At 35.3% G+C, this 24,632-nt stretch overlaps 3 protein-coding genes across 7 annotated transcripts in view; 2 read left to right on the top strand and 1 right to left on the bottom strand.

Moving 5' to 3' along the window:
• mllt11 (MLLT11 transcription factor 7 cofactor) overlaps window positions 1-24,632 on the top strand; it is a 369,559-nt gene that overhangs the window by 123,847 nt on the left and 221,080 nt on the right. The gene's annotated exons all lie outside the window — the stretch shown is intronic.
• Window positions 86-8,747, top strand: urgcp (upregulator of cell proliferation). Its single transcript, XM_001344665.9, has 6 exons — window positions 86-149; window positions 459-507; window positions 1,508-1,750; window positions 2,272-2,547; window positions 2,637-2,909; window positions 4,020-8,747. The coding sequence occupies exons 2-6, from the start codon at window positions 474-476 to the stop codon at window positions 8,645-8,647; spliced, it is 5,454 nt and encodes a 1,817-aa protein (XP_001344701.4). The 5' UTR covers window positions 86-149; window positions 459-473; the 3' UTR covers window positions 8,648-8,747.
• Window positions 10,885-24,632, bottom strand: part of cgnb (cingulin b) — a 43,147-nt gene continuing 29,399 nt past the window's right edge. For 2 of the 5 annotated variants that reach the window (XM_005159385.5, XM_005159386.5), the window contains 12 exons: window positions 24,001-24,097; window positions 23,652-23,864; window positions 22,605-22,694; window positions 22,223-22,468; window positions 20,706-20,876; window positions 20,414-20,575; window positions 17,750-17,839; window positions 17,518-17,601; window positions 15,561-15,679; window positions 15,377-15,485; window positions 15,074-15,237; window positions 10,885-12,113 (listed from right to left, as the gene is read on the bottom strand). In XM_005159385.5, coding sequence (XP_005159442.1) covers window positions 11,981-12,113; window positions 15,074-15,237; window positions 15,377-15,485; window positions 15,561-15,679; window positions 17,518-17,601; window positions 17,750-17,839; window positions 20,414-20,575; window positions 20,706-20,876; window positions 22,223-22,468; window positions 22,605-22,694; window positions 23,652-23,864; window positions 24,001-24,097 — 1,678 coding nt within the window. In that variant the 3' untranslated portion in view covers window positions 10,885-11,980. The remainder of the gene's footprint in view (window positions 12,114-15,073; window positions 15,238-15,376; window positions 15,486-15,560; window positions 15,680-17,517; window positions 17,602-17,749; window positions 17,840-20,413; window positions 20,576-20,705; window positions 20,877-22,222; window positions 22,469-22,604; window positions 22,695-23,651; window positions 23,865-24,000; window positions 24,098-24,632) is intronic. The other 3 variants (XM_068215004.1, XM_068215005.1, NM_001044762.1) reach the window with 2 other exon arrangements.

Genomic DNA, 24,632 nt, shown 5'->3' with positions numbered 1-24,632 from the left:
TAAAAAAAAAAAACCTGTTTTACATCAAATCAAAACTGAAACCCTCATGCCTTGACCGAGTATTTAAATCTCCAAGTATGACAGAGACACAGAGACCATTATTTGGCTCTTGAGGAGGAAGCGTCTCTCAAAATAAGGTGAATCAGCCTGTGAGTATTAAAGTCATTTTTCTTCATTTGAGGTATCGTAACAATTTTTTTTTTCTAAAATGAGTTCAGATAACAGATATTTTGCTGTATAATAAAATATTATTATATTAAAAATATACTATTACAACTAAAATATTTCTGATTATGCTCCCTTTACCTTGGAATGTCTTAAGTAGTCAAATAAACAATATGTTGAAAGAGGAGTTTCACAATGTTTAAATATAGAATGATCAACCTTAACATGATCTTCTTAGAAATATGTCTAACAGTCAACATTACTGAATTATTTCCCTATAATAAAACATCCAGGCTTTGAAGCAAAAGATGGAGGATCCTGGTGAAAGCACTGCTATTGAAGGTATGGTTATATTATATTATATTATATTATTTTATATTATATTATATTATTTTATATTATTTTATATTATATTATATTATTTTATATTATATTATATTATATTATTTTATTTTATATTATATTATTTTATATTATATTATATTATTTTATATTATATTATATTATTTTATATTATATTATTTTATATTATATTATTTTATATTATATTATATTATTTTATATTATATTATATTATTTTATATCATATTATTTTATATTATATTAGATTATTTTATATTATATTATATTATATTATTTTATATTATATTAGATTATTTTATATTATATTGTTTTATATTATATTATATTATATTATATTATATTATTTTATATTATATTAGATTATTTTATATTATATTGTTTTATATTATATTATATTATATTATTTTATATTATATTATATTATATTATATTATATTATATTATATTATATTATATTATATTATTCAAAGCTGCTTCCACATCATAATGAGAAAATGTGAAATCTTGCTGGGCCATCTCCTGCGCTTAGATTTGTCTTGTATAATTTATCATTGCTTGACAATGCAGCCTACCATTATCAAATGTAAAATGCATTCAAACAAATATCTACAATTGTAAGCATGTTGGTTAGTGTGTAGGCCAAAGGTGCCCAGATTCAGTCCTGGAGGGCCGGTGTCCTGCAAAGTTTAGTTCCAATTCCAATCAGACACACCTGGGCTAGCTAATCGAGCTCTTACTAGACTTTCTAGAAACATCCGTGCAGGTTTGTCGAGGCAAATTGGAGTTAAAATCTGCAGTACACCGACCCTGCAGGACAGAGTTTGGGCACCTCTGGTGTAGCCCTATAATGCCACACATAAAACACTAAAAAAAGCTGCATGTTTTCTTTTCAACACAGCACAGACCTAAACACAAAGAAAAATCTACAAAAGTAAAAATTGAATTCGTTGTCACTTTTAACTTATATTCCCTTTATCAGATCAAATTAGGATCACAGATGTCGGCCCTCATTCTGTGCGATTAGCATGGGGAGCTGCAGGTGTGACTGCAAATAAACAACAAAAATTCCAAGTCGAATGGAAGAATGAAGGAATACACTTTACAAAAACAACAGATGCAAATCATTTTGAGATAAAACAACTCACGCCTGGCACTCGGTATAACATCACGGTACTGGAAACTGAGGAATCCTGCCAGAGCTTCTCTGCATCCGTGTGTACAGGTAAACAAGCTGCTTTCATTTTGTCATGTAAATTCTTTTCTGATACAATCCAAAGAGTATAAATAGGAATTAAATTATAATGATTGCTACACGCTGTAAAAAAATATTCTGTGAAAATTTATTCCTGATATCTTTAATGTTGACTGAGTTAGGCCATGTCATGTGGTGCGGTGGTTTGGTGGTGTTTGACAGAGTGAGTAGAGGTAAATGAGTTGGCAGAGAAGCTGACTTGCTCTGAGAAACGCTGTTGCTGTCGAACATTGTTTACTTCAGAATACTGCAAATACCTGATGGCAACTATGACAAAAATGTTCAAACAGATAAAAATGATCAGATATTTTTTGTCTGAAACACACATACATCAAACATCAAAATCAAAATAGCAATCACTTGAACAAGTTCAAATTTAAAAGCAGCCCAAATTTTGTCCACTCACGCAATACGTTTTCCAGTCAGTCTCTTTCTCATCTACAATAATCTATACTTTGTATATACTCATGTAGCATATTTTTCCCTTAAAGCAATCCCAGCACCTGAGAACTTTGAATATGTTGCAATGGACGCAACAACTGTAAGACTAAATTGGACATCACCTCCAGAAATGGATCCCAGTTTCTACAAATTCCAAGTGATCATGTATAAAAATAAAGAGAAAACCGAATCAGTGACTATGAAATCAGACTTAAATACCATTGTAATGATAGACCTTCTTCCTGCCACTGAGTACAAAGCTACAATAAACACAATTCTGGAGGATGATAAGCAAAGCAAACCAGTTGCTTTAATCGTCCACACACGTAAGTGGCTCATTTACTGTACAACAATTGAATAATAATTTGCTGTGAATTGCAATGCGCAACTATATTTCATTTTCCATTCCTTACAGAGCCACTTCCACCCACAAACCTACAAATCAAAAATGAGGCAACTTCTGTTACTCTGAAATGGACCGATCCCATCACTGATGACAAGATTCCACACAGATTCAGAGTGATATGTAGCGGTGAAGCCAATCGAATGGAAATGTTTACCGATGAAGAAGAGATTAATGTATCAGGTCTAAGCCCTGGCATGGAATATTCCTTCTCTGTCTACACATTAGTTAAACTTAATGACACAGAACTTGAGAGCACTTCTGTAAAAGTCACACAGCGCACAAGTAAGTTGTGATTTTTTTTTTTTTTATTGAATCGAACAATAAGATATAGCACCCTGCAGGAATGCAAAAAATGCTTTTCCTGCTTAGATTTTTTGTCTTGTTTCTCTAAATATCTAAAATTTCTTATATCAAGAATTAGTTTCTAGAAAAGCAAAACATATTGTCATGTTTTGATAAATAATATGCCAATATTAAGTGAGTTTTTCCTTAAACCAAGCAAAATAATCTGCCAATGGGGTAAGCAAATTAATCTTGCTTTTCCTTTTGATGTAAGATTATTTTGCTTACCCCATTGGCAGATTATTTTGCTTGTTTTAAGGTAAAACTCACTTCAAGAGTTCACACTTAGATATTGCTTGACAACTGTTAGCAGTTTTGGCATGCTGTCCCGGGAGAGAACCTAGAACTCGGAGATAGTTGAGCCCAGGGCTCCCGCCAGGTCCATAGAGCATGTGAGGGGAGTACGAGATCAGGTGGTTCTCGAGAGCTCCCCTTTTGTAAAGGAGGAAAGGAGGAGAAAGGGGTGGATGAGGGGTTTCTTCGGAAAACGAAGATAAGGGAGTAAATCTAGCTAGGCTACTTATAGTGAGTTAGGATAGATCTGATTGGCTAACTAATGAGTGTAGATGGGAGGCCAGCTGCAGTCAATCATATCACGTGCTCCTCTCGAAATTAGTTTGAAAAACTTCACTTAATATTAGGATATTATTTCTCAAAACAAGACAATATGTTTTGCTTGTCTAGAAAATTCTTCTTGATTTAGGAATTTTTAGATATTTGGACTAGAAACATGACAAAAAAATTCAAGCAAGAAAAGCATTTTTTGAAATGTGAAAAGACCAGCATGGACATCCATCTGACATTATCTTATGCCAGTTAGTGCTGATTTGGTGTTTCCTGGAGCTAAAACTGATCCAGGCAACTTCCCTAGTGCAGATAAAATGTTCAAGCAGACATAACTGTAGAAAAAATAAGTTCTTTATTAAGTTTATTTAGGGCATCAGCATCCCATGCAGTGTGTACTGGTCTTTTTAGCAGAATAATATCACACAATCATGCTTTAATGCGGTTGGAGATGGATCTCTAAACTATACGATGTTACTTTTGCAGACATAAATATGGAATATATGTTAATGGAACTGGGTCTACAAAGCCACTTGAAGAATAAGCTCACTTTGAAGTCTGTGTTGGAATTAAGGAGAATGTCAGATGAGAACCAAGCGCAAAGTTTTAAGGATTTGTCCTGGCTTTTTCTCAGAAAGCTCATGATGGTCAATTCATCAGCTAGAAGTATCAAATGTGCCAATACCTCTACTGAAGATCAGAAAGGTGTAAATCCACTAGATTTGATCACAGCTCTTTTCCACTGTGCTGACCCTTTCCTCCAGCAAGAAATGGCTCTAAAAATGTCACTGTGTCAGTTTTCTGTGCCTTTACTGCTGCCAAACTGTGACACAAAAGAGTGCACGCTGATGCTTTGGGCCTTGAGGGACATAACAAAACAGTTCAGATCCCACTCATTGAGAAAGGACTGTTCAGGGGAAAACAGTATTGTGCAAACCGATTTCCCCCTGATCTCTTTTGTTAGACTGGGAAAAGGTAAGTTGTCCAAATCTGAGTTTCTGAATAAACTCATCAGCAACAATCAGCAAAATCATGACACTTTTGTTCACTGGAAAATTGCAAATGGAAACTTTCCAAGAAAGATCTGTAATGGTCTTGTTGAAATGACCTGGTATCTTCCTTGCGGAAAGGAAACTGACAAATTCAAAGAGCCAATCGCTGTGGCTAACCTACGAGGGGATATTTCTGAATTTGAGGTCCAATTGGCCTTCTTGAGCCAAGTATCCTCTGCAGTTTTTCTGTTTTGTGATGATCTGGATTCAAACCAGACACTTCTGAATTCCCTGCAGCTCTCAAAACTGGTACTGGTTTGCAACACAAATGATCTAGAATCAAGAAACGATTTGGAAAAAAGTTTGGCAGAGCTAACGCTCAATACGCACTCAGTTATCTTCAAGGACGTGAAGATGAATGATGATGACTTTGTTGCTAAACTACAGATGACTGTCGATGAAATACTTAAACATTCTACAAGCGTTAGCATCAAAAAAATGTCTGAAATTGCCCCAGATCTGGGGATCCTTGTAGATGAAAATGATGACATTTGTCAAAATGCAAAGAAAATGGCGGAAACAATGACGAAAGACATTGACGATATATCTCAGTTTAAAATAAGACAATTACCTTTGCAAGGGGAAAAGTTGAAAGAGGTTTCCGAACTGGAGAAAGAAATGTGTCGCCTCAGAAAGGCAAAGAAACAAAACATTGAGCACTACAAGGATGAACTTAGAAGTCGAATACACAAACTGAAAATGGAACAAGAAAACAGCAACATGAAACAAGTGATATCTCTGTTCATCTCTGGCTTGTGCTGCTCATCAAAATTCCAGATGTATTTTCTTAAATGGATGAAAATAATGTTGGACAGTCTAACAAGACAGCACCTGTCCAGTCTTGATGAGCAGTATAAGGAAGCATGTAAGAAAGCCAGAAAAGAAAAAGAACACCTTAGAAAACTGGAAAATCATATTGCCAACAGCTCTTTAGGGGTTCAACACTTCATGAGAGAATTAAGTCAGCTTTATGAGTCTGCACACTCACATGAAACCTGGAAAAACCCTGCCCTAAAGAACTTACCAAAAGTATGTGCTCAGTTGATGCTGAATGGGTTTCCTCTGGAGCTTGTTGATGGAGAAGCATCGAACATTCCACTGACGTGGATTGGAGATGTGCTTACAGCACTCAACAAACTGACAGCACCTCACAATAAGATCAGAGTCATAACAGTTTTAGGGGTCCAAAGCACTGGGAAGTCTACCCTCCTCAACACAATGTTTGGAGTTCAGTTTGCTGTTAGCAGTGGCAGATGCACAAGAGGAGCGTTCATGCTTCTGTTAGGAGTGTCTGAGGAATTCAGAGCAGAGCTTCAGTGTGACTATCTCCTAGTGATCGACACAGAAGGATTAAAATCTCTGGAGTTAGCAAAACTAGCTGATAGCTACGAGCATGATAATGAACTTGCAACCTTGGTTGTTGGATTGAGCGACATCACTATTGTCAACCTCGCGATGGAAAATGCTGCAGAGATGAAAGACACTTTGCAAATCGTTGTCCATGCCTTTCTCCGCATGAAAGAGGTGGGGAAAAAGCCTTGTTGTCATTTTGCACATCAGAACGCAGCAGATGTCGCAGTGCATGATAAAACCTTGAGAGAGAGAATGAGTTTCTTTCAACAGCTAGACGTTATGACTCAAGCTGCTGCCAAAATGGAAAAAAAGAGCAGCAACTACACTTTCACAGACATCCTAGAGTATAACATTGATGGAAACAACTGGTACATACCTGGACTGTGGCTTGGGACTCCTCCAATGGCACCTGTTAATACTGGCTACAGTGAAGGGGTTAACAAGTTCAAGCATGGTATACTTGACATTTTAAAGAAAACAAAAGTCCCAGCACAGGATTTTGTGGCATTTGCCGAATGGATCCGAAGCCTCTGGAAGGCTGTACAATTTGAAAGCTTTATTTTCAGTTTTCGCAACAGCCTCATTGCCGAGGCGTACTCCAAACTTTGTGCTGAGTTTAACACTTGGGAATGGGTGTTCAGGAAGCACATGATTGATTGGTGCACAAAATCTGAGACCAAAATCACTAACATGGGTGCAGTGTCAGCGCAGTCAGGGGACGCAGTTAACCTTGATAGAGTATTAGCTGCCTTAAAATGTGAAGCAGATAATGAGTTGGGGAAAAAGGAGAAAAGCCTTCTAGATTCAATTCAGCAGTACTTTGAAAGTGAGTTGGAACATGCACACCTTGTGGAAGATCACAAGGAGGACTTTTTAAATAGTGCACGGGGCATTCGAAAAGAGGTTCAGACAGATATACACATCAAACTGGAGAACGCTATTTTGATACAGAAGGGAATTGAGAAGGTGGAACTTATAAAACAGAAGCAGAGGGACACCATGAAAGAAAAAGTCCTTAATTTAATTCAAGTCTGCAGGAGCAGAACAAATAAACTCTGCGATAGTGAACTGAATGGGGAATTCGAAAAAATATGGAACGACATCGTGAAGCAGAACTCCTTCTCAGCTCTGCCTAGACAAGATGTGGTGAAGGAAACCTACAGACTTTTACACAGCAACTTGGAAATGAAAAGTGGGGCGGTACGTGAGATGCTATCAACTGTCACCAGTCTCGATCAGTGTGGAATTGGACCATTCTTTGCAGTTGCAAAAGCACATTTTTTCACAAGATTCAGAAATTCCCTGCGGCCCGCAGAGCGGAATAAAAAGCACAGGTTAATACAACTTGCATGTGACAAAATAATAAATGAGAGCGAAATATTTATTAAAAATAAGACGGAGCCAAAATCAGATTACAACAGCGCTGACATACAAGAGCTATTGTGCTTCATTGACAAGAATTTGGAAAGCTGTAAGGATCCACAGATAAGTCCTGAAGTTGAAGCCGCTCTCAAGATCCACATATGCGGAAATGCAGCAAGAGCTTTCCAGAAAATGCATGATGACTACTTACAGAAGAACGACCCATTGAAATCCCTTCAACTGTTCAAGAAGGAATGGTTGGCTGACTTTAAAGACCTTTACTATGAACGCGACCAGTGTCAGAACAAGGCAGAGATGTGTGCCATGCAGTGCTTCGCCCCTGCTGTGATGGAGTACATCCAGAAACGTCTTGGGCCTGACATTGTGGATGAAATGCTGAGCGGTGAAAGAGGTCTTGAATTTTGCACAAGATCATTTTTCCAGTGCTCACTTTTAAAACAGCTGCTTTGGGATGATAACTTTGACAATATTCTAGAGTATGTACGCAACTATGAAAGCTTTGTAACTAAGTGGATTTCAGAAAGGATTACTGAACATTTTTCGAAGAAAGGGGCTCTTTCGAAGTTGGAAGTAAAGCACTTGAATGATATCATCAACAAAATCAAGGAAGCTGTTGAAAGTGTGCAGAAGGTGGCAGGCGTCCCTACGAATATTTGCAGGTTTGTGACTAATGTCTGCAAAAATCTAAATAAAGAGTTGGTCATACAAACAGACACCCTCAATGCAACTCTAACTTTAAACAACTCTAACCCTGCCGAATTCATAGATTGCTTTAAATCTTCAATAGACAAAATGCATAAGCGATTAGTAGATCAGCTGCACGCTGAAACGAACGCAAGAGATAAACTTACCAGACTCTCTGTGAACAAACCTCAAGAGGTGCTCTTCAACAGAGTGTTTGGCTGTGGAAAAAAGTGTCCGTTCTGCATGGCACCTTGTGAAGCTGGTGGAAAAAGGCATACAAATCACTTTGTGTCCATTCATCGGCCACAAGGCATTGGCTACTATTCCTGGGTCACTAACAATAAACTAATTGCTGACATATGCTCATCTCTAGTCGCAAGTGAAATGACGTTCCGCCATGAAGACACAGGATTTCAGTGGTATCCCTACAAGGAATACAGACAATTCTATCCAAACTGGAGGATACAGCCTGACTCTAGTATCGAGGCCACTGACTACTGGAAGTACATCTTTGCCAAGTACAACTCTAAATTTGCTGCACAATACAACGTAAAACCAGCAGACATTCCTGATAGTTGGTACAGAATCTCTGTACAACAGGCTAACAAATGCTTGGAAGATACATTCAAAATGAAACAATAGAAAGCTACCGATGGACAACATCAATAAATTGTGGAAATGAAACAATGGACAGGTGAACTGGAAAAGTCCACAGAATTCTAAAACTTTTAACATTTTTTTCTTTAGATAACTAGTATTTGCTGAATGGTAGTTCATGAAGAAACAAGCCTTGATGCAACAAATACAGATTTATTAATGTTGTCTATTAAAATATTTTTATAACGAAACAATATATATATATATATATGTGTGTATATATATATATATATATATATATATATATATATATATATATATATATATATATATATATATATATATATATAAACAATAATATATATATATATATATGTGTGTGTATATAAATATGTTTATATACATATGTATGTATGTATATATATATATATATATATATATATATATATATATATATATATATATATATATATACACACATACATATACACACACACACACACACACACACACACACACATATATATATATATATACATACATACATACATATATAGCGTGAGCAAACCAAATACAAATTTTTTTTATAATTTTTTTTTTATTGCAATCAATTTTTATATGAGCATATAATTAATTTAATTGAGTAGAAATTTCATTTTCATTGCAGTCATGGTCTCCAGGACTGTGTACAATGTTATTTAACATTGGACTGTCTAACTGTGGAACATTATTTAATAAATGGTTAAGCATGTGGAGAATTTGTACAATTTGGCATTCCACTAGATGGATCAAGTCTTGCCCACAGGCAAATTTTATTACATTGAAAATCTACAAATCAGCCTAAAGCATCACACTTTGGGGTCTTTTGATACCTCTCGGATGAGTTGTCGCTGCACTGTCGGGGTAATTTTGGTCGGCAGGTCACTCCTGGGAATGATTTTCTTTCTCATTTGTTTTTGAGTTTCCTCTGATCTCAGCATGATATCTAGCTTTTGAGGATATTTTGGTGTACTTCATTTTATCAGGCAGGTTCTATTTAAGTGATTTCTTGCTTGCGAACAGTGTGGCAGTAATCAGGCCTGGGTGTGACTACAGAAAATGAACCCAGGTGTGATTTACCATAGGGCTATGTCGTTTTGGATTTTGTTTTCCCATAATAAAATCCTTAATATCAAAACTGCATAATGTGTTTACTTGTGTTATCTTTGACTAACATTTTAATTTGTTTGAAGAACTGAAACATTAAAGTTTGAAATCAGTAAGGGGCAAACATTTGTTCACACCATATGGGTGGTTTCAGTCACACGTCAAAAATTTAAATATTAAGCTATTGTTAACTTAATGGCTAAATTGATATTTTAAGTGTGGCATAATACAATACACCACAATATTTTAGTTTTCAAATTATAATATCCCTACAGAAAAAAAACTGCATAACCAGCCTTAGCTGGTTAACCAGCCTGGTTTTAAAGGGGTTTTGGCCATTTCCAGCCTGGTCTTTGCTGGTCAGGCTGGGAGATGACTAGCTAAACCAGCTTGACCAGCCAAGTCAGGCTGGTAGCCCAGCCAAAACCAGCTACGTCCAGCTAAACCAGGCTGAAAATGGCCAAAAAACCCTCTAAAACACGCTCGTAACTTTTTTTGTAGGGATGTATTATGTTTTATACTATTATTGTGATATTGATAATATAGAAGTATGTTTGTAATTTATCGTGATGGGTGTCATCATTATTTTTGAGCTATGTTGACGCCATAAAACTGACCTGCACCTGCACCTAGCACTGGACAGGTCAACCATTTTGACACATTACTGCTTGTTGTCCAGAAAGCCTTAGGTTTTTATCGCGCTGCTTTCCTCTTCATTCAACCTGAGATCCTTTTTCTCGGTCTTCGAGCTTGAAAATTATATTCTCTCGCGGATGACGAGAGAACATGTCTGCGTTCAATAATCTTTGTCAACTTCCGCCCGCAGCTGTATCTCTTGTAGCACCGAGACTAGAGACTTACCATCAATATAGCATAATTTTTGTGAAACTTTACACATATTTTTACATTACCGTGAGGGTTGGGGATAAGATGGATATTAATATGAAACAATTAATAGATAACTTAATAAATAATATTAATACTTCTCGAAAACTTCCGACCGCAGCTCAACAAGCCACAACCTCAGTTCAACAGATACTCGATTCAAATGACTAATTCGAATACTATTGGTATGTTCTAATAATTGAAATATCATTATCAGTATTATTGTAAAAATAAATAAAAACAGAGCAGTCTTTAAATTATTTAAACGTTTTACTCTGTAGTGGAAGAATAACCTTTAAACACAGGACATTATATACATACTAATATTGTACAGGGTAATATGAAATTGACTTCCAAATCAGTTACAAATTATTATCAGATGGGCAAATGCATTCTGATTAATCTAAATATACAGTACAGCATATGCAGAATATGCATCTGCGAATAATACAAAAAAAGCAGCTTACATTTAGCTTTCTAAAGGTATGAAAATTGATCGCAAATATAAAATTTCATTATCAAAGCCATTAAATCAAAAGATCCGTTTCCCTTTTCTGTCTTGGCACAAAAGCTGTCAATCATATCTTGGAAACTGCCCTCTGAATATTCTTTATAATGATTTACTGAAGTGTGTAAAATGACAGCAAACAGGGAACACTTATGACAGTTTTGTCTGAAAATTCAAATATTTCTGAGCTAACGTACCTTGCGCTTATACATCCAATCAACGCTGAAATCCTTCACTGATATCATTTACTGCTGAGAATTTAAGTAATTTAATTAGGAATGTTAAAATCCTTCAACTGACAACACTTTTAACAGATACGAGTATTGCAACAACAAACAACAACACTTACAAACAACAACAAACAAATCATTCTGAACTGAACACTTATCAAAAACAATACAAAAGTACATTCTGGTTGATGAATCTTCACACTTACTGCTTCATCCATCAACGCCTGTCAAAAACCCGACATCACTTCCTGCTTAAAATCCCAGCAGTTCACAGCAGCATTTTCACAGTGTTGAACTCACTTCATTAGTATCCTTCATGTCTCTAACGCAGTGTTTCCCAACCTTGTTTCTGGAGGCACACCAGCAGTATATATTTGGATGTCTCCCTTTTGGATCTGACCTATGAACTTCAAGTTTAGGAGTCTCTTCCAGTGTTCTAATGAGCCGATTCAGGTGTGTTGGATTAGGAATGAGGTTGAAAATGTGTATTGTTAGTGTGCCTTAAGGAACAGGGTTGAGAAATATTGCTCTACCGCAAACGATCAGCAATCTTTCATGTCTCATCTGCTATATTTACATGTACAGAAATCAAAAGTGTGCGTCGAGTCTTCAACAGCTGGTGGTCTGAAGTGGTGAATCGGTGAGAATAGATGTGATGCTCTTGGTGTCTGAATAATTGTCCTCCTCGTCAGAGCTTAATGTGCTTCCCAGAGTCGACCGTCGAGACTGCTGAATCTTCCTCCTAACAAACAATCACACACTTTAGACTGGAGACAAGCATCTGCAGTCGATCAGCAATGTAAACACACCCTCTAGTGGCCAGAAAATCAATGTGGAGTTCAGAAAATTAAGGTCTAAATGAATGTGATATTCTATATTGGCACTTACAGCAACAGTTCGCTCAAAACAAGAACATTTCCTTTTAATTTTCCGTTTCCTGTTCGAAATCTCTGGAAGATTTTAGCTGAATTGGTTTACCCCTGGCAATGGATTAAGTGCGGTTTATTCATAAACGAATTTCGAGAGGATCACGTGCTTATAATCAACACGGCTGGCTCCTTATTAGCTCCGTAATTAACCATAATAGATCATTACGGAAGCATTATAAATAACCAGAGTTTTTCACTCCAGTTATCTTCATCCTGAAGCTCCCCCCCCTTTCCACTCCTATAGCCATAGCCAATCGACTAAAACAAATTATCACCCAATACAACCTTAGTTAACACTTCTCACGGTGACAAGCAGGGGAATTCTCGAGACCTGAGTTCGAACTCCCCTCTCACCCTTCTAACGGGAGAGAGCCCCGGGCTCGAGGATATTACGAGCTCAGGGCTCTCTCCCGGGACAGCATGCCAAATACTCTTTATTGATAATCAGCTAAGTGTGAACTCTTGAAAGCTAGTAATATTGTAAATACAGTGATTATTTCACTTCATAAAACTTGTTTGTACAATTTAAGTCAGAATAATTAGCCCTCCTGTGAACTTTGTGTTTCTTTTTCAAATATTTTATACTTTTGAATGGGGAAAAGTGTCAGGGGCGCCTGCAGGATTTTATACCAAAGTACGCACATATCCAACACCAGCCCGGCCACATCATCCCTGATCTCCAATCTCAAGAAACACTGATTCTTACAGTGGAAGGCTACATTATTTAAGGGCATTCGTTAAGACATAACTTTTTAATACTAATATATTTTCTTTGAAATATAAATGTATATTTTCCTTCCAGGGTTGCTTAAACACTCCCTCACCTGAACCTGCCACCAGTGAGACATTTGAGGTGAAGTGCTTGCCAAAACACGAACTGTATTGTAACCAGTAATATTGTAATAATCATCTAGCTTCAATTAAATTAAAGTGAAATATTCAGTTTCAGAGAAGCCTATTTTAAGCTGTTTTGCCTGTTGCGCAGGTAAATTACAATTTAATTGATTTAATCAAATAATTTGAATAAGCAGGATGGGTGTTTACAGAGTATTTGCAAGTGTTCCCACCCAGATTACCTCAGAAGAACAAACTCTGTTGGAAGGGTGAGAGAACTCGTTGTGCCAGTCAGTCAAATAAAATTGTTTAAAACATCTTGAGTGGTAGCGGTTCCATGCAGCTGGATCTGAATTGTCAGATGAATGAGACACAGGCTGAGCCTGGAGTTCCCCTGGCTCAGGCGCTGATGAGACTGCTGTCTCCACCCCGTGTAGGAAAGCAATGGTTGCCTCATTGGTTTTAGGCCATTTGGCAATCGTCTAAATTAAGTTTGGCTGTTTTAAAGAGAGTTTACTCATTTTAAACTTTGTTTTAAACAATATTTATCTTAATTTGAATATTTTTGTGTGCAGAAAAAACGACAGAAAAACTAAAGCCAATAGATTTCTTTACCCATCTCCCAGAATGCAAGTACACACACTCTTGAAAACACACAAACGCACATCTTTGTTTATTCTCATTCTTTCTTGCTTTGTCAATATACTGTAGTGTATACTGTTTAATAATCAATTTAAATGATGTAATAAATATTTAAATAAATAAATAAATAGCTGCATTAATTCAGAAGACCAGCGTGATCCGACAATCATTATACAGAGGATGATAATGTGTAACACGGCTGTAAACGAGGTTGGTGTCGTGATCTTGTTCTTTTCGAGTGCATGTGCGCATTAGCTTGGGCAACCTGAAAATATGCCAATTTTCCTTGATTCTGACATTTAGAAACTAAACGTATGAGGCTGTTGCTCTTTATTATTCCAAACGTGTAATGTAATTGTAAGCTTGGCTAACAGTTTTGAAGAATTTGATGTTTTCCCATTCAGACAAAATGCCAGAGCATACTGCCCGAGAGACACTTTCAAAGATGGCCGCAGAGTAAAATGACTTGCCTTAAAGGGGCTTTGGAGCAAGGACATTTTTCATAGTATTTCCTCTATTTTTTCTTCTGGAGAAAGTCTTATTTGCTCTGAATAAAAGTTGTAAATTTTTTTTAAAGCCATTTTAAAGTCAATATTATTATCCCCCTAAAGCAACTCTTTTTTTTGATTGTCTATAAAGCATAGACACATGTTATACAATGATTTGCCAAACTACCATAACTTGCCTAATTAACCTATTTAAGCTTTTAAATGTCTCTTTAAGCTGAATACTAGTATCTTTAAAAGTATGTAGTAAAATATTATTTACAGTCAGCATGGCAAAGATAAAATAAATCAGTTATTAGAAACGAGTTCATAAAACTATTATGTTTAGAAATGTTAATAAAAATCTTCCCTCCGTTTAATAGAAATTGGGAAACAATATATACAGGGGCTAATAATTCTGACTTCAACTGTATTTTTGACCATTGGCTGCATTATACAAATCTCCAAGTAGCACATATTCAGCTAAAATAGTCTTTACTGTTCTACTGACAATAAAAAAAGTATATATTCATAAATTAACTGTAAAATGTTAATGTTCGGATGAACACTCCCTTAGCTTGATAAAAGTAGAGACACTAGTGACTTTTCCGATGTTTTCAAGACACTAGTTTATCTTTCTGTGTCAAGCTTAATTTACAATGTGCATAATTAATATATGCAATATTATGTAAACAATATTAATGAACAAACTGTCTCATGCCTCACAGGACTACAGTGCTACGCTGTATGTTAGCTTATCACACTGTTAATAAATGTGTAATTATTGATGAGCATGTTTGATGGATACAGACTTGAGCTCGTTGTCCATTGCGTTGACTTTGGCCTGCAGCGCCGCCTGAAGCTCCCGCTGCTCCTCGAGCTCCCGCAGAACCTTCCGTCTGACACCCTCCAGACGCTCCACCTCACCCTCGCTCTCATCCAGCTGACGCTTCAGAGCCTTCACTCGCAGAGACAGCTGGACACACACCACACAGCAGATGATCACACACATTGCATTTACAGAAAAAGATGCATTCTGATATCATTTTTTATTATATATATTAAACATTTTATTATTTTGAAATGTGTGTGTGCGCATTTGTGTGTGTGCTTGCCTGGTCTCTCTGTTCAGCGTGTTGATTTCGCTCCTGGTCAAGGGTGGCCGTCACATCCTTTAGTTTCCTGTCCAATCTCCTCTGCGCTGCCTGAATGGTGTTTTTCTCTCTGCATGTGCAATCAAACTAGTGTCAGTATCGGTCAGTTAGGTGCTGATTGTGTGGTTGTGTTCAGTATGTGCACCTTTCTTCACTGCGCAGACGGTCCTCCAGCTCCTGAACCTTGTTTTCCAGCATTGTGACTCCAGCAGAGGGACGAGACTGAGTGCCCATATCAGCAATACGAGACTTCAACTCCTTAATCTGAGACAAACAGCAGAGACGATAGGTCAAATATAGAGTCAAAAGAGAATTGGAGGAGGACTTATAAACATAATAAAACTGTTAGCGATGTCAGTCATCAATTAATTGTAACAATAGTGGAGTAGTGACACAAATGAAATTGTCACTTGAGGTGTTGTAGGGTTGTTTCTGACGCGTGAGATCTCAACAAACGAATCATCTTCCAAATACTGCTTATCAGATTTATTTTTTGAACAGGCAGTTCTTATGGCTCAATTTCCACTCACAGTCTGGTATATAAATGCTCATAAGATCACATTGAATGCCTCCACAAAGTTCTTTCAAACACGGTCAAAAAATGTTGTGCTTCTCTTTAATTACACACCTGCTGTCTACCTGCTTTGTCTACCTATATACTCCTCCAAACCCACACTCCACCCAGTGGTCAAAAACAGCATTACAACAAACAATGGCTCTTACAAGTGGTTTCTGATTTAGCTGACACAATAAATGAATGAGTCTATTTATTAATATCTTCTGAGGAAAATAGCTCCTGTTAAATAATCAAATAAACAAACAGTATATAAATAATACATAAATATATGAGGGAGGCCCTTGAATATTTAGCAAAAAAAATTTAAATGCATAAACAATCAGATACAACTCACAATAAATGAATAAATCTGGAGTTGAAAAATAAATAATAAATCAGGAAAGACTAAATAAAGTTATAAATTCACTCTTATAAATAAGTAAACAGTATACAAATAATAAATAAATATGAGGAAAACTTTGAACATTTAGCAAAAAAAAAAAAAAACTCATCAACAAACAAAGAAATGGTTGAATAAGTCTGACACAACTCACAATAAATAAATAAATCTGGAGCAGAAAAATAAATTAGAAAAGATTAAATAAACTATTGCATTATACATTCACTCAAATAAATAAATAAATGTCTAGGCGCAGTGGGTAGTGGCTCACAGCAAGAAGGTCACTAGTTCGAACCTCGTCTGGGTCAGTTGGCATTTCTGTGTGGAGTTTGCATGTTCTCCATGTGTTCACGTGGGTTTCCCTCACAAGTCCAAAAACATGTGGTATAGGGGAATTTAGCAAGCTAAATTAGCCATGGTGTATGTGTGTAAATGAAACTGGGTGTTTCCCAGTGATGAGTTGCAGCTGGAAGGGCATCTGCTGTGTAAAACATTTGCTGGATAAGTTAGCGGTTCATTCCGCTGTGGTGACCCCAGATTAATAAAATGACTAAGCCGAAAAGAAAATGAATGAATGAATGCATGTTTAATACAGCTGACGATAAATAAAAAAACAAATATGAAGCCAAAAAAAACTAATAAATCAAGAAAGACTAAAATTAATGAGTTACAAATTGACTCAAATAAATAAATAAATAATACAGCCGACAATAAATTAATAAATCTGTAGCCAAAAAAACAACAACTAATAAATCAGTTATAAATAAATAAACAATACAAGAATAATAATGAAGAAAACCCCTGATCATTTAGCAAAAATAAATAAATAAAACAAACAAATGATTTAATATGTCTGACACAACTCACAATAAATAAATAAATCTGCAGCAAAAAAACCCCAAAAATAAATAAGGGAAGATTAAATAAATTAATGAGTTATACATATAAATAATAAAAGAATAAATAATTAAGTAAAAATTCAAAAAGTTAAAAAATTAAATATGTTTAATTCAACTCATAATAGATAAATAAATAGCAAACAAAAGCCAAAATAAATTTTATTTAAAAATGAAACTTATTTTATAAATGATACATTACATAAAAATATACTGTACATTGATAATGCGTGTGTGTGTGTGTGTGTACCTGTCTCTCCAGCGCACTTTTATCCATCTCAAGATCATGTCTGGCTGAACGCTCCTGCATCAGTTCAGATCGAAGCTGATCCACCTAAGAAAAAAAAAGAATATTCCTATACTTACATAGTACTCATCAATACAATTACTATGCACATTTTGCTAGGTTTATGACATGTATGATTTGTGTTTGCATATAAATATGACAGATAAACCCCAGCCTAATTACAGTGTCTATGTACCTGTTCTCGACAGCGAGTGATGCGTTCGTTCAGTAGCTCCGCTCCGCTCTTCTCCTCGTCCAGCTCGATCTCTAATGTCTTCACTTTGTCCTGAAAACAGAAAGAGCACTTTAACAAACATCTCTGAACACTTACGCACATCACTGAAGCAACCATCCAGCCATTTCTGTTCTCACTAACAACAAACCCTTCAGCACTTATAAGCAGATTCATGTCTTCTCAGGCAGTGACGTCACGTTCTAAACATCTGATCTGCATTCTTGTAAAGCTCTTACGCTTTATCTGAGTTTTGTCAGTATGAGTACGAGTGAAGCCACGCCAATTTCACGAAATCCACTTCGTTAAGCTTCACTCGGGCCTGTCTGTGCTGTAGTTCTCCACGCTTTGAGTACGTTATTGTAATATTCGTGAGGAATATTACATGTTTGTTGCTTGAAATGTGCCGCTGAGCAACATTCTGGGGTAACAGGCACAGACTGGCGCCCGGTTTGCTCGTGCACTCCCTGAGGCGAGGCGGCCCATGCAGGTTAGGCAGGGTGCTACATGGGGATCTGAGGACCCTCAAGGAAACACAGGAGGCCGGTAGTGAGCCCTGCTGCGAGGGTTATGGTGGGTGGGAGCAGCGTGGCCCATTTTAGCTTTTATTTTTAACTTAAGTTTACTATAGTTTAAAATGGACAATAGGGTATGCCTGTTTGTTGGAATGTTGTGATGTTTTCTTTTGTTTTTTGGCAGGGTTATTGAACAATGAAGACTTTTTTTAACTGGGTGTAGCACTGTGGTCAAGCTAATAACGATTCAGAACATCACGGTCAAGAGCACCGCAGTTTATTATGTGCATGCAGATTATAATGGCTTTTTTGTTTTCTTTTAAATCGTGTTATTCAGACGATTTTTCTGGTCGAACAAAATAGAACATACCCTTTCTAAACAACTGAATTGTGTTTTTATTTGTCCTAGCCCTCCTGTGAAATTTGTCATTCTTTTCAAAATATTTCCAAAGGGTGAATTAACGGAGAGAAGATTTTTATTTATTTATTTTTTTTACAATATAATAGTTTTAATAACTATTTTCCAACAACTTATTTATTTGCTTATTTTGCAAGATACTAATATTGAGCTTAAAGTGCAATTTAAAGACTTAATTCGGTTAATTAGGCAAGTCATTGGACAACAGTGGTTTGTTCTGTAATCAAAAAAATCAAAGAGGAAAAAAAATATTAGGAAATACTGTGAAAATAGTCTGTTAAACAGCACTTGGGAAATATTTGAATAATTTCCCTTTTAAAAGACAGAAACTTTTTATTTAGTTCAAAACAAGATCTAAAAATACTTTACTGCCACCTAGTGGAACAAATTGAAACCTTTAGAAAGAATACAGACCAAACCGAACACAAATAAAACCTTAAAATGCAATGAACAAAAATATGCAATACCCTATATGCACCTAAAATTAGGATTTTTTTTTTTTTTTGTAAAATAAGACCATATTTTTCTATCTACTCCAATATATGTGACCAGAGCACTCTTCTAAATTCATCTGTCTCCCATTTAGTTTTTTACTTCCTGCCCTCCATCTGAATTTTATGCATTACCAAAACCACGTGATTGCAAACATCCAACAACAACAACAGAAAAAAATGGAACACTTAAACAACACAAAGTAACTTCAAGTGTTCTCTTTATAAAAAAAAAAAATAATAAATAAATATATATATATATATATATATATATATATATATATATATATATTTATTTATTTATTTATAGTAAATAATTTATTTATATTTATTTATAGTCAGAATTATTAGCCCCCTTTAGAATTTTTCTTTCTTTTTTTAAATATTTCCTAAATGATGTTTAACAGAGCAAGGGAATTTTCACAGTATGTCTGATAATATTTTTTCTTCTAGAGAAAGTCTTATTCGTTTTATTTTGTCTAGAATAAAAGCAGCTTTTAATTTTAAACACCATTTTAAGGTCAAGATTATTAGCCCCTTTAAGCTATATATTTTTCGATAGTCTACAGAACAAACTATCATTATACAATAACTTGCCTAATTACCCTAACCTGCCTAGTTAACCTAATTAACTAGTTAAGCCTTTAAATGTGACTAAGCTGTATAGAAGAGTCTTGAAAAAATATCTAGTAAAATATTATTTACTGTCATCATGGCAAAGATAAAATAAATCAGTTATTAGAAATGAGTCATTAAAACTATTATGTTCAGAAATGTGTTGAAAATAATCTTCTCTACGTTAAACAGAAATTGGGAGAAAAAAAACAGGGGGACTAATAATTCTGACTTCAACTATACAGTATATACAGTATATTTATTTATTTATTATCGTCACTTTATTTTTTTAAGGTAACAGAAAGGCCAAACAATATTCAACTGGAAAAAAAGCTTGGAAAAGGACGAGTATCTACAAAAAAGGCTTGAGTGTAAAAAATGGTTAGAAAGTGTCAGAAAATACACTTTGAAATCAGCTGCATCACCACAAATAGTCTGAAATGTTTTCAAAAGCATGCAAAAGCAAACTCAAGTGTCTTCAGGTAATATTTAGCAAGTAAAAAAAAAAAGTTAATAATAAAGACATTTTTTTCCAGTCTTCTTTGCTCATATTTAGTAGAAGTGTAAGTATTAGTGGAGGTCAGTGTACCTCTAAGAGGCGAATCTCTCTGCTGCGGTCCGTCTGTGAGCTTCTGTCTGTCTGCAGCTCTGTCTCCATGTTTTTAAGTCGGCTGCTCAGGAGCTCTTTATCCAGCTGGGTGCTGTCTCTCTCCTCTGTGCATGACAGCAGCTCCTTCTTCACACGAGACACCTGGGAGACAAAGCAGATCATTGAATATCGCTACTGAAATCTGGGTTTAACACCTTGAACTGACAAGTTGATCAAACTTGTTTTTTGCTGTTACCAGTAATTTTGTATACATGTAAAAGATCTGTCTCACCTCCTCCTGGGTGGTTTTGAGGAGGGCCTGCGCTCTCTGCAGCTCAACCAGTCTGTCTTTACTGAGTCTTTGAGCGTCCTGCAGCTCTCTGCGAGAACGATCCCTGAATTCTTCCAGCTGAGACTGAAGAACCTGCACCGACTGACGAGAGTCTCCCATCATAGACTCCATCTGATGAGTGAAACAACATTTAATATGTATTAATAATTTTCAGAAATGTATACATTTTAATTTGAAATTATTTAGCTTTCTATTCATCACAGAATCCTAATCGTTTTGGATTGAGGTTTCTACAAACATTTTACTGAATTAAATTATATATAAAACTTACTTTAGACAGACAGACAGACAGACAGACAGACAGACAGACAGACAGACAGACAGACAGACAGATAGACAGACAGACAGATAGATAGATAGATAGATAGATAGATAGATAGATAGATAGATAGATAGATAGATAGATAGATAGATAGATAGATAGATAGATAGATAGATAGATAGATAGATAGATAGAATACAGCTGAATGAACATAGGAAACCTCTAAATATCTCTCCTGCCATATCAAACTCCAATAAACCCCAAATCTAACCAACCCCAAATATTTGAATGGCAGTGTACATATAAATATATAAAAGTTCAATAAATATATACAGTAAAATAAACAAAGCAAAAGCAAAACAAAACACAAAACAAAAAATACAATAAAAAACACAATAAAAGAGAAAAAAAATTTAAAACAAAATAAAATAAAACAATCAAAGCAAAATAAAAAATGAAGCTAAAGAAAACACACAATGAAACAACAAACAAAATACAACATAAAGCATAACAAAAAAATAAAGCAAAACAAAACAATAAAACACAAAGCAAAACAAAACAAAACAAAAAATAATACAAAAACAAAAAGAAAAACATGAAACAAGACAAAAATAACACAAATAAAACAACAAAACACAACACAAAGCAAAACAAAACAATAAAGCAAAACAAAACAATAAAACACAAAGCAAAATAAACCACAAAATAATACAAATAACATAAAACAAAAAAACTTAAAACAAGACAAAAACAAACCAAAATAAAACAAAAAACGAATCAAAGCAAAACAAAACACAAAACAAAAGAAACATGAAACAAAGGACAAAAAAACAAAAAATGAAACAAAACACAAAACAAGGCAAAGAAAATAAAAATAAAACAAAAACACTAAATAAAACAAATCAAAACAACAAAACAATAACAAAACACAAAGCAAAACGAAAAAAAATTAAAACAAAACAATACAAAAGAAAAGAAAAGAAAAGCATAAAACAAAAGACAAAAATAACACAAAATAAAACAAAAGCACAAAATAAAACAAATAAAAAATAACAAAACACAAACACAACATAAAAAAAAAAAAAAAAACACAAAACAAAGCAAGGAAAAACGTAAAACAAAGCATAAATATTACAGACACACAAAATAAAACAAAATCCAAACAAAAGCATTTACAGTTTGAACTGAGACCCACCTCCTTGTTGATCTTGTCCAGGGATCGGTCCAGCAGTCTCTTCTGCTCCTCCAGGTCGCTCTTGCCGCGTCTCAGAGCTTCCCTCTCTCTCTCACGCTCCTCCAGCCGTCGGTTCAGCTCCTCTTTCTCCACACCCAGTCGAGAGGCTGCGCGCCGCGACTCCTCCAGCTGAGTCTTCAGGCTGCGGTTCTCCTCCTCCAGAGCATCAGACGAGCTGCTGTCAGGAACACTCGAGTGCAGCCGCGTCTGGACAAACAGAGAAACTAACAAATTAAATCAACATTCACAGAAGAGATGAGACGAACAGTTATAATAATAATAATATTACAGCGAAATGCTGATTAATCTACATCCATATCACTTATTTTTATAGATGTTTTACCATGCGTGCTATTCTCTCCCTCAAGCGAGCATTGGCCTCTTGAAGTTCTAGATTGCTTTCAGGATCCTTGGTTTGATCTGATACTAAAGGCTATAGGAACATGAGAGTAAACAGGTTTAACACACAAAACTTTCATTTGTTAGTTCCTTTTCTGTTCATATATAAAAAATTCATTCTCAAATGTTTCTTTTAAAAGTCAATCAGAATATATTTCCTTAAAAATTCTCATAAAAATGTACATAAACATGAGATGAATTAAAATGAAAAATTATTAATATAAATATTAAATTATTAATTAATTATTAAATTATTGTCATTATTAAGTGTAAACTTCAGCTGGTATGTTGCTGCTTTTAGACTTTCATTTACCCTCCGAACATAAATGAAGCTATTTTTAAGCAAATCTGGTATATTTCTGTCTCTACATTTGACGTTTATTCTTTAACCCAAAACATTTGTAATAATCATATCAAAAAATGAAGCTATATGAACTAAAAGTGGTTTAATCGAAGCTGAAATTAAAGCCCAATTTTATTCATTTAGACATGTCATATTTTGGGGTAAACAGACTATCTGCAGAGAGACAGAAATTTCTCAGATTTTATTATAAATATCTTCATGTTCCAAAGATTATAATTATTTTGTACTTAGGAGTAGCTAATGGCTAGTGAAACAGCAAATGTATGCAATATTGTAGTGCTTCCTTAAAATGATTATTCTGAGTAAACTAATCTGCTTTTTCCCCCCAATTTATGTGCCACCATAATCTTTAATAAAAATATCTTCCTCTCTCTTCAATGGCATCTCTGCTCTTCTGCTCCTCTATGCGTTTATTGATGGGAAGGCAGGATCAACATATCAATCACACGAGTTCCACCAATCGCAAACTTTAACCATCAAATAATCCAATCAATTCCAAGATCAAGTCTACTCCAACATTTTAATCTCAATTGAAATCAGTTTCACACAATAGGGACGTTTATTCCCATTTCATGTTAACTTAAATCCACCTTGTTAGATTTTTTAAATCATTCATTCTAGATTTACCTGTTGTGTTTTCTCTATTGCTTTTGAAAGCTCCTCTTTTTCTTTCTTTAACTGATTTATTAGTCTGTCGATTTCTGCCTTCAGCTCAGTTTCCCGCTTCTCACTGGCTCTCGTAGCTGATTTAAGCTCCTCCTGTTTTTTCAGCGTCTCTGCTTTTTGTTTTTCCAGTTCTGATTGAGCTTTTTTCAGACTATCTCGGCACTGCTGCAACTCCTGAAGAGCCACAAGTTACAATCATTCTAGACTATTATAAAATACAGCATTCATAGTGCATGGAGAGGCATTACAAATGAATGAACCAAAGAATTGAGAAAACTTTGAGATTGTGTAAATTCAACAGGTATCTTACTTTCATCACTGAGTTTGAATCAGTTTCATCGGTCTGTTTTACAACTGCAAGCAGCTTCTCTTCTAGTTCCCTCTTGCCCTGCTGAGCCTTCAGAAGCCTGTTCAGTGAGACCAACATATATCAAAACACCCAGTAGCAGATTAGTGCAAAATGAAATGTTAGTCCACTAAAATGGTTTCTTCCTGTAGAGGAATCAAAATCCTATAGAAGAATCTGTATGATTTCAGAATCACGAACAGAAATCGAACAGTTCTGATCAAGACATGAGTGTCCATATTGATTATTCTTAAAAGATTAGTTCACCCAAAAATGACAATTCTTTCATGAAGTACTCACCCTTACTCCATTCCAACTCCCTAAAACTTACATTCATCATAAAATCTCAACACAAATTTAAATATTTTCGATAAAATAGGAGAGCTTTCTAATTCTCCAGAGTCCTGAGGCATTTAAAGTGCAGAAAAGGAACCAAAATTATCTTCAAAACATTCCATGTCCAACTGAAATCATACGAAGCTCCAAGAACATTTTTGTGCACCAAAAACCTGTAAAAATGACTTCTGTCCTCTCTTCAGGCATGTTAGGTCCTGGTGCACATTTACTACGGGAAGTAAGATGTTTCCATGTTGCGT

The sequence above is a fragment of the Danio rerio genome, chromosome 19 (assembly GCF_049306965.1).
Source record: "Danio rerio strain Tuebingen ecotype United States chromosome 19, GRCz12tu, whole genome shotgun sequence".
NCBI classification, from domain to species: domain Eukaryota; kingdom Metazoa; phylum Chordata; class Actinopteri; order Cypriniformes; family Danionidae; genus Danio; species Danio rerio.
The sequence above is the reverse complement of the archived record's forward strand: the minus strand, read 5'-3'. Positions and strand labels throughout refer to the sequence as shown.